This window comes from Rhinichthys klamathensis, unplaced genomic scaffold (genome assembly GCF_029890125.1).
Source record: "Rhinichthys klamathensis goyatoka isolate OS25496 unplaced genomic scaffold, OSU_Roscu_1.1 h1tg000090l_1, whole genome shotgun sequence".
NCBI lineage: Eukaryota > Metazoa > Chordata > Actinopteri > Cypriniformes > Leuciscidae > Rhinichthys > Rhinichthys klamathensis.
Window position 1 is genome coordinate 5,636,967 of NW_026606629.1, and position 10,980 is coordinate 5,647,946.

Sequence of the window (10,980 nt, forward strand, 5' to 3'; positions counted from 1 at the left end):
CATTAACTGATGGAGGTTTCTGTACTCATTCATTCTGAGCCTTATTCTCAGGGTTAGCTGTAACTGCAGTTTACCGGTGTATATTTCTCGAGTGCCTTTGTGTGCATTTTTTCCCTCTATGCTTGAGCCGTACAGCCTCACTTGATCTCATGTAATACCAGTGCAGCACATTTACGTGTATGTATTATTAATGTTTGCCCTGTTTTAATTGAGATACTGGTACACCCTTTAAACTGATGGCCTAGTGTATTTAAAGTAAATTATTTGTATGGACTTAATGGGGATACATATATGCAATGCGTTTTAGAAAGGAAAACTGTGTTAAAGTTATATTTATGGTCTTTGTTTATGTAGGGCATGAAAAGATGGGTTGTTAATGTTGGCTGTTATTGTTGAAATTATATGGTTGTGTCAGATAGTGAAGCATGTTTGGTTGTAATGAAAGTACGGAGTGTGAATTCTGGAATGAAGGGCAAGTGAATGTTATTGTGATGGAAAATAGTTTGGAAGAAGATTTGTGCACATCAGAAAGTGTGCAGAAATGCAACATATGAGGGTTAGTGAAAATATAACTAGAACAGCTGAGGGTTTATTGGTTTAATATAATTGACAGCTTTTCTGAGTGGCTGTTTAACTGGAAATGTTAATATTGCAGAATTTAGTCTTGACGGTCGAGCCCTTCAGTTATTGTTCTGTTTAAAGAGGTGTGTGTGTGTTTGTGTGCTCAGGGCCTTACGGTTTCCCAGAGATGTCACCAGTCTGCAATCATAATAGAGCTATTGTCTCCGAAGACGAGAGGCTCTTGTCACGGTCGTGTGCTCACTGTATGCCGTCATCTTAAAGGAAAACACGAATCTATTCCTTGCCTGGGAAACGACCTCAATAGGGCCATGAGGTATTTGAAGCTGCAAAATAGGCCAGACTTTGGAGTGCATTTCTGAGCAGTTACTGGGGTATTTGCAGAAAGCTTGTGACAAACTTTGTAAAGTCACTTTACGGGATAACTTGGTTGATTGTCTTACTATCTTAGTGAAAACTGATAATGGAAGATGCCCACGATGAAAACTGTATTTTGAGTTATATGTACCATAATAAATGACGTTCAATTGTATTACAAATTCTAATAAAGCCATTGAGAGTCTAGAGTTGTAGAGTATGCACCCTTAATATCGATGTTTTATGACCCATAACGAAACAATTTTTTTTAATTCATCCCTCATTCTATTACATTGATTTATTGAATTAATAATAAAAGGATAGTAAAGCCGTAATCTGTGACTGAAAATCATTAAATAATCATTTTAACTTTAAACATTCTAACATACTAATTTTATATATTCCTTTTAACATCTTGAACCTTGATGCCAGCTGTGGATTTGATTGACCTTTTCCTGTTGAATCAACTTGAATTGCGTTATTTAAAGTTCACGTTTCTAATTAAACAGATCACTGAAACATTTCAACATTTTTATTGGATTACATCAGCATGGAATGACTATGAAGCAGGAAGTACATTCACTGCATTACATTGAGGATATTACAAAATCCGCATATTCATTAGTATGTGATATATTCAATACAGCACATTCCAAATAAAGTGCGCCACCTAGAGTGTAGTCTTCTGAGACTCAATACTGGAAGCGTTTTGGGTACTTACCATTACAGTCAATAAAACATTACAGAATGAGTCAGTAAATAAAATATTTTTAAAGTTTTAGGTTTTTGTTTTTCATCTAACCAAAAATATATTCTATACATTTCATTTCAATGGAAGATCCTTAGATTCTTTGATTTGATTTCCAAATAAAAGCAGTACCAGAACACAAACACAGAACACATTTGTGATATTAAACCAATGTAATCGTATATGGGACAATGCTTATGAAATACAGTTTGGAGCTGCAACTGCTCTTAAGTAAATTTGCCTGTCTGCAAGGTTTTTAATATATATTCCTTAGCAGGGCCAGGAAGTTTACAAAGTGTTTTTACATTCAAGAGTATCCATATATCATTGGGGATACAAATACTTAAAATGAAAATCCAAGCTTAATAATTTATTGTAACAACATAAAAACAAATTAATTTAATAACCACTTTCAGATAGTTAATTTTTCCTTTCTTAGGAAATGACAGCCCTTTAAACACGAAGAGATGATGGTTTTACGACGCATATCTGCATTCCAAATAAACTATGGAAAACAAGTATCCTAGTATATCGGACAATGCCTATGTAAGTAGATGCAACAGGCAAACAATAAGGCTTAATGTCAGGCAGCTAAATGTGTTACAAGTTTGGTCATTAAAGGGATAGTTCACCCCCAAAAATAAGAATTATGTCATCATTCACTCACCCTCATGTTCCAAACCCATAAGACTTCCGTTAATCTTTGAAACACAAATTAAGATATTCTTAATGAAACCTGAGAGGTTTCTCTCCCTCCATTGAAAGTCCAAGTAACCAAATCTTAGAAGATCAAAAAAGTTAATAAAGGTGCTGTAAAATGAATCCATATGAATAAAGCAGTTTAATCCAAGTCTTGCGAAGAGATATGATTGCTTTATATGATGAACAGATTAAATGGACACACATACATGAAGCACATCACAGAAGCTCAAATGTGCGTGTGTGATGCACGAGAACCAATGAGGTTTGTTCTAGCACATGATGAATGCACGTTATGCGTGCATGAGCTTCCGTGTTTACCATGTGATGTGCTCCATGTATGTGTGTGTATATGTGAATAAACGCCTAAATGAAAGCTGTTCATCATATAAAGTGGTCGTATCTTTTCACAAGGTTCAAACTGCTTGCTTCATATGGATTCATTTTACGACACCTTTATGACCTTTTTGGATCTAAGTTTTGGTCACCTGGACTTTCAATGGAGGGACAGAAAACTCTCAGCTCTCCTTAAAAATATCTTAATTTGGGTTTTAACAATCAACCAAAGTCTTACGGGCTTAGAACGACATGAGGGCGAGTAAATGATGACAGTATTTCTCTATTTCTGTGAACTATCAAGCTTCAATCTTCTCTCCTATTTATGAGTGTTGGGTAGGCAAACCCAAAGCTCTTTTTTAACTAATACATCAGTGCAATACAAAGCTGTCTGCTCTACGAAGAATACACTCCGTGTTAAGACTTGAAAGCATAGATCAAGAATAGTCAGAACTCCTGAATGACTCTGAAGTGATTCTCAATGGACGCCGGCTCCTCCTCGAAGTGCAGTTTCTGGCTCAGACAGGCACCCAGATCCTCCAGAGTCTTTATAAAGCGCTGGTGCTCTCGCCCAACCCATGCCCTCATCGGGTCCCTTACCTCATACGGAGTGACATGGGCATGGACAGCCACCCCACTGGAGGCCAGCTCATCCAGAGCACATTTATTGGTCACCCACGTCTCACTGCCTCCAGGGTGTCCTCCATCCAGCCAGTACATGTCTGAGACACTGTCCAGAAACAGCCTCAGTTCTGGATCCGCTCGAGCTCCAGCCAGCTCATACACGATTTGATTGAGAACAACACATCCTTTACTGAAGCCCACTATGGTAAGGGTGAAACCTGCAGGAAGGGGGCCAGGGGTGGCTGTACCACTAAGAGGAGGTAAAGGATTTGGGAGGCCAGCCCGCTGCATGCCATGACCCAGGAGTGCCCTCAGGTGGCGAATGCCTCCATAGTCTGGAGAGTGTTCTGGTGCTCCAAATAGGTTGCTCTCTACAAAGTTCTGATAGCAGCTGAACTTGTGTAGGTACATGCGGGATGCGCGGACTACCCAGATATGGCAGCCAGGAAACCGGTGGCCCAGGTTGAGGGCGACACGCTCCAGGCTCCAGGACTGCCATGGGGCAGCGTCAGGCTGGAGGGCCATTTCCTGCTGGAAGTTCTGGATAGTAGATGAGAATGAGAAGTTGCATTATGAAGAGAGGAAGATAGAGAAATTTAAGAAATTCAGCATATATATTTAATGAACACTAACTATCGAAAACAGGGTTCGCACACCTTTTGAGAAATGAATTTATGACTTTGTCATTTGTAATTCGTTTAATAGAGATTAAGGGAAGTTTCTCACAATGAACGATGCACATAACTCACACCTGCACAGAAACATATATTTGCTATAGTAATTTCCATGACTTGTGAAAATATTATTAATTTCTATGACTCTTACAGGCCTAGAAATCACCATTTTAAAATTCCCTGATAATTCCTAGTTTTCCATTAACATGATTCAAGTATATTCAAGCTTGAACTAATATTCTTCTAGAACAAAACAGCAGGACTAAATGTGCATGTCTTCACTTTATCTAAAAGAAAAACGCTCCATTTATTCAGACACATTCAATAGCTGTGAGGCATGCATGTACTATGGTTCAAATGTTTTATGCCAGTAATGTTTTTTAATTTTGAAAGAAATTAATATTTTTATCCAGCAAGGATGCATTTAATAGATCAAAATTGCTGCAAAACATTTCTGTTTCAAATAAATGCTGTTCTGCAGTATGATGTTAAAACGTGTCTTGGGTCTGTTTTCAATGTCTATTGAAAAACGAAATAATAGAGATTCCTTATTAGTCGCAACAGAAGCTAAACTGTATCAAATTATTTTAGTGAATAATCCTAGAGGTTCCTTACAGGGGGTTCACGGTCCCTATATAACGCGCAATAGGCATATTTAGTCTAATAAGAGGATTACATCATACACTGCATAAACAATATCTAATTCCTGACACAGGATCCTGAGAGCTTTATTAAATAACCCATTATTGTTTAGAAAGTAATTTAGGAGGGCATGCAGTCGTGGTACCATGACAAGACATTGATGACCTGCACCAACCTGAATGTCTCCAGGAAAGAAGACTACGTGATCGTTTCCATTCTGCCGGTTCTCTGTTTCGTTGTCGCATCCTCTCTGCGTTTCCGTGGCGGGTCGTAAGAGCAGAACATCGTTTACGCGGTTTTGATCATGACCGGGTACTGAAGTCAGGCGGAGCAGCCCGGGCGGAGCAGCGGATGTCCCGGGGACGCACAGCCCCGCTGCGGCGTTCATTTTCCTCGCTGTAGTGACTAGCGATAAACAAGCCACAACTGATCGGATACTTCTCATGAGCAAAAGGGATTATGTAGCGGCGACTGCACGAGCTGCAGCATTAAGATCGAAACCATCACTGCAAACCAGGCGCAAAAAGCAACGCATGATCCAGGATAATCCGGTAGGCATTCGGGCGTTAATTTTGCATGGCAGCCTCCCCATATAGAACGGTTCAGGCTAATGATATGTGTCTGGTTTATGATTTGTTTATATTAAAACGCCACCAAGTGGCGCTTTTGGGGTGCGTCATAGCTTGAAAACGATGCGCATGCGCGGAGCCAAAAAGCATTCATGAGCAGCGGTAACGTTAGTGCTGATACATAACGCATTTAGATTGACTTTGACTGCATGACTAGAACACTGTAGTGATTAATGCGGCATGACCATGTTTAATCTAATGTCCAAAATCTAAGTTTCTTTTTAAACTTCAGGGGGCGGAGTATTGTGATTTAATCATGACTCGGTTCAGTCGGTTCTTTTGAACAATTCGCGTCAAAGAACCGGTTCAAAAAAGATTTATTTACAATATGATGTCCCTAACTTTCTGACGTGGCATTTTACATGCAATAAATGTTCTATAGGCACTGTTTTGTTAACGTTTTTGTCTTACTTTATTTGTCAATTTGTTATAGCCATTTAGATCATAAAAGTTTTGAACCTAAAAACATACTTAATACTGAATTAATTGTATTATCTTTTGCTAAATAAAATTATATTTATAACCAATTGTGTAAATAAGCCTAAACAAATTTGCAATACGGTTTTTTTTTTTCGTTCAGACAGTTTTTGTGAAATGGTTTAACTGATTCATTGAGAAGTTTCGACTCAATAGAACGATTCGTTCACGAATCGGACGTTATAGCGGAAACAGCTGAGAGCATGTGTGCTTCTGGACTGAGTCTCACGCCTTCAAGTAACTTTGTGCATGAATGTGATTACAAGTCAGTCAGTTAAGAGTATTAGTAAAAAAGTATTAGTAAATAATATACGATGCCTCTTTGTTGTATCTACGAGTATGATAAACTTTGGACTGTTAGAAAGAAACTGATCAATATAAAGCTGTCGAGTGTTTACACAACTATTCAGCCTTGAAAGTTCATTCCTTTTGTGGAAAAGATTCATAAAACCTATATAACTTATATGTTCATGACTTTTCTTTCAACTAATTTTAAATGTTATATATGTTAAATATAGTGTTTAATATTACTATATTTGGTTATGTTCATGTTGTTAATGTTCTTAAGTAATGTTATTATGAAGTATTAACAAGATTCTTTTTTTTTTTTTTTTTAAATAGGCGTTCTTGAGTTGGCTGATAGTCATCATAGGTTTGGGGTCTGTGGGCCTGTAAATGTGTTTCTGTAAAAGTGTTTCTGCTCTCTTGAGGGATGTCCGGCTCTGCTCTTGGTCGACGGCTGGTTGCATGTCTCCTGAACATCTCGGAAGCTCGGAGAAGAGACCTGGTGGAGACAGTGGCAAGAGCAGCCATCACTGACACACATGGTGAGAAACTCAATGCATGGAATGGATCTATAAAATTTGCCTTTATTAATTACTTCTAAACCAAATAATATTTCAAAGTGGTCATTAAACTGTATCTGAAGACATTAGGAATATTTTTGTTGCATGTTATTGTGACAAAACTGTCCGAATCTGTCCTTTTATAAGGAAAAAAGCGTGAAGGCATCACAGTGCTGAACATCTTCAATGATGTTGACTACAATCGCTCTGTCATCACTATTGTTGCAAGCATTGACCTACTAAGTGAGTTGCCTGCTCGTCCTTCCAGTCATTCTTAATACATGTCCAGTTGCTGAGAACAATTGCTTTGTAAGTAATTGTACAAAAGAGGCCAATCTGTATTGTTGTTGTAAATTTTAGGTGAGGCTGTATTGTCGGCTTGTGAGCGTGCTTTCTCTCTGATTGACATGAATGTCCACGAGGGCACCCACCCATGCATGGGTGCAGTGGATCTGGTGCCTCTCTATCCACTGGGGGAGGAGGTGGGCCTTGAGGATTGTGGAAAAGAGGCCCAGGGTATGTGGCCATGCATGCCCAGAAGAAATGTTAAAATGCATTCTCTGAATATTCACTTTGCAAAGTACAGAAATGGTTTCAATATAGTATTAAAGTATAAATAAAATAGGAAAAAAAAGCTAATGGAGCACAAACAGCATTGAGTTTTTTTTTGGGCTCAGCATACCATTATTTAAAGGGCACTATTAGCATTCTACAGATTAAAAAAATATATTCTCAAATGTGAACTTGTCATTTTATATGCACCTCAACTGCTGTTTTCTTTCTCGTTTAGCATTAGCAACAGCTCTGACAGAACGAGTGGCAGGTACCAGTGCTTTTTTGTTCGGATGGGCTGATTCTCCTCAGCGTCGAGGTCTGGCTCAAAGGAGGAAGGAGATTGGCTGGTTCAAAAAGGTCAAAGATATGTCAAGCATTCAGCCAGATGTAGGTCCACAGGCCACAAGGAGATATGGCATTACAGGTTATTTTTCAAATCTGCATTCACAAAATATAGAAACAAAAATGAAACCGCAAGGTAGAGATTGCTTCACAATTAAGCAACAGAGCAAAATTGGGTTCCGGAAGTTCTTTATTTTTATTTTATTTTTTATTAAAGAAATTTTAATTTGAGAGTATATGCTTCTCTTGCAGTTATCAGCAATTTCAACTTTATTGTTAAAAAAAACTAAATTCTGAGGGAATTTAACTCTGTACATTTGTATATATTTGTGTATATATGTACATTTTGCAATATATTTAAAATATATATATTTGATATTGTTTGCAGTGCATCATTGTAGTTTATTCCCTCATAAAGTTGATTAGTTTGTCATAGATCTGTTTATTTAAGTTTTTTTTATATCCTTAAAGAGAAAATGAATGGGGAAAAAATAACAACACTGCTGAAAAAGTTTCTTTAAAGTTTTGGTTACCTGTACTTGCAATGTAGGGACAGAAACCTTCCAGGTTTCATGAAAAATATCTTAATGTGTTTTGAAGATTATTATAGGTTTGAAACGACATGTGGGTGAGTAAATGATGACAGATTTTTAACTTGTGCGAACTCACTATCACTATTTGAACCTCACTAAACTAAACAAATAACAGCTATTTGTTCTGCAGGTGTTGGCGCCAGCCCCTACGTCATGAACTGTAACGTGACCATCGATACCCAGGATCTGGCCCTGGGCCGGATTGTTGCTTTAGCAATCCGTGAAACCAGTTCTGGTGGAATCCCTGGAGTTCAGGTCATGGCCCTGCCACATGAAGGTGTTATGGAGATCGCTTGCAATGTGGAGAGTGTTCAGGGTGGTCCTCCATCATCTTCATCTTATAGTGTGGAACAATGGCCAAGCTTTGTCATTGGAGGGCAAAACTTTTGCCATGCTCCAGCCTCGCTAATCACAGAACGTGTAGCAGAGCTGGCTAGACACCATGGAGTGGCTATCAAGGGTACTGCCCTGGTGGGCTTTACCCCACGTGAGTGCCGGAGACTGGCAGAGGGAGCGCTCTCAAATGGCATTGGAGAGTTCTGGAAAGAGCTGCAGCGTGTACACATGTGAACAAGCCAACAACTTTCAACACTGTGTTAACTAAATTGCAAAATAATCAATTGTTAATTATAGGGAATTTGTTGAGCCACCAACAATAGATAATCAGCCCTTATTACTATATATATATATATATATATATATATTTAATTATATATATATATATATATAGATATATATATCTTTTTTTTTTTTTTTTTACAAGTACAGTCCTTAAAGGGATTGTTTACCCAAAAATATATTTTTTCTGTCATCATTCACAAACCCTCATGTTGTTTTAAACCTGTATGTCTTTTTTCTTCTGTTGAACACAAAGATAATTTAAAGACTGTTGGCAACCAAACAGTTTTGGTTACCAATAAATTCCATTGTATGGACAAAGCACAGAGACATTTCTCAAAATATCTTCTCCTGTGTTTCACAGAATAAATCCATACAAGTTTAGACTGACAGGAGGTTGAGAGTAAATGATGACAGAATTTTCATTTTTGGGTGAACTATCTCTTTGATGGTATTCATTTTGATTGCAATGTGATTTTACTGCTGCTAAGGGGTCATTAAATGTAAAAAATCGTGTAAAATTAAACATTTTGTCAAGCTATGATAATTGCCTTAATATTTTAAACAACAGAGAGGATAGTATTCAATCTACATTTTATAAAAATCACCTTTCAAGGTAATAATATATATAACAGCAGCGTATGAGAGTCAAATTGGACGACTACAGGGACTCAATTTCACTCATTTAACAGTTCATCTATTGCCACATTTATATATATATATATATATATATATATATATATATATATATCAGTCAAGAATAGAAAATTATTGAAAATGTTCAAATCGAGAGATCCTCCAGTCTCAGGAGACCATGGATCACGTCGGATGAGGATCACCAGTGCAGCTGCAGCGTCATTTGTGGTGTGGCAGTCTCTGCCGCAAAACATGCAGGTGAAATCTGAGGCAGGTTGGATAGCTTGGCTCCTCCTCGCCTTCCTCTGTTTGCTTCAGTCTGCAGATTGAAGGTTTCCTCAAAGTTGGAGAGGCCTTTCAACACAACCTGTCTCTACTGAGGTCTACTGCGGCGGTAGCTTCCCAAGAATCCGGGTTGATTCCGAGAGCCTTAAGATCTCTTTTGTAAATGTCTTTGTACCTCAGGTGGGGTCTGCCTGTTGGTCTTGTTCAGTTCGCCATACAGGAAATCCTTCAGAATGCACCCATCTTCCATTCAGACTACAACCAACATGGTTGTGATAGCCAGGGTGGTTCCCCAAGAACTAATGGTTCCCCTAGGAACGTTTCCTGTTGCATTCGCACCGCCAGTAGGAACTCTGTAAGCTGCGCTCGTTGTTGTGACTTTTATTTTGACAGCGCTGACAACGCCAGAGCCTGAGCAAACAAACAGTGCTCGCATTCTTTGTGTTCATTAGGTTATGATCTGTCTAACAGTCCTGTCTAATACGTTATTAGATAGAACTGTTATACATAGAAAGTAGACCGTATATGAAAAGTTATTAGCGTATGGCGTGTGGTTGATGTCCAGTGTTGCTAGCTGAGCAGAAATACATAATGTTTAGCTTGGTCCCTTCAAAGTTGCGTTGGATTTTCTCCTCAGCGTAAAGGTTAACAAGCCAATCTATCACTGTTTTCCATGTTCGTAGAGTTCGTTTCTGGAGTAAATTAATAGGCTATAATATGTGTGTTTACATAGCTTTTTTAAAAATGGCGGGTGCTGGTGTTTCGCATGCGTTCGGCAAATCAGCGTACACTAACATCACTGTAGTTCCTATAGTGCTGGTTTAGAACCTACTCTGAAGTAGGAGCTAATTTAGTTCCTCCAAAAGAGTTCCTATAGAACTAAAATTGTTCCTAGTTCCTGGGGTGCGAACACGCCGATATCCGGGTACTTTCGCCAATAGTTCTAGGAACTATGAAAAGGAAAAGCCCCTATAGAGGATCCCAGGTACACAAAGTCGTGTACAACCTCAAGTTTATAGTCAGAGATTGAGATGCTGGATGGATGATTTACATCTTGTCCCATGACTTGCATCTTCTTTAGGCTGATGGTGAGTCTAAATTCTTAGCATGCCTTGCTGAAGCAATTCATCAGTTGTCGCAGATCCTCAGCGGAATGTGTGGTGAGAACTGCATCATCGGCAAACAGGAGGTCCCTCAAACACTTAATTCGCACTCTGGTCTTTGCTCTTAATAAAGATATTATATATAATATGTATTACAGCAGCAAATGAAAGTCAAATTGAACGACTACAGGGACTCAAGATCACTAATTTTAACAGTTCATCTATTACCAAAATTATT

General features: G+C 38.4%; 2 protein-coding genes across 2 annotated transcripts; one reads left to right on the forward strand and one right to left on the reverse strand.

Annotated features, from left to right (window-relative positions):
* Positions 1–2,646: 2,646 nt before the first annotated feature.
* On the reverse strand, positions 2,647–5,163 carry cunh2orf69 (chromosome unknown C2orf69 homolog). The gene is given in 3 exon segments (XM_056252001.1): positions 2,647–3,883; positions 4,835–5,113; positions 5,116–5,163. Coding segments are annotated over 3 exon segments (1,044 nt in total). The 3' UTR covers positions 2,647–3,166.
* ftcdnl1 (formiminotransferase cyclodeaminase N-terminal like 1) lies at positions 5,116–8,788 on the forward strand. Its single transcript, XM_056252002.1, has 6 exons — positions 5,116–5,210; positions 6,476–6,592; positions 6,758–6,853; positions 6,971–7,126; positions 7,401–7,589; positions 8,231–8,788. The coding sequence occupies exons 2-6, from the start codon at positions 6,478–6,480 to the stop codon at positions 8,668–8,670; spliced, it is 996 nt and encodes a 331-aa protein (XP_056107977.1). The 5' UTR covers positions 5,116–5,210; positions 6,476–6,477; the 3' UTR covers positions 8,671–8,788.
* Positions 8,789–10,980: the final 2,192 nt, after the last annotated feature.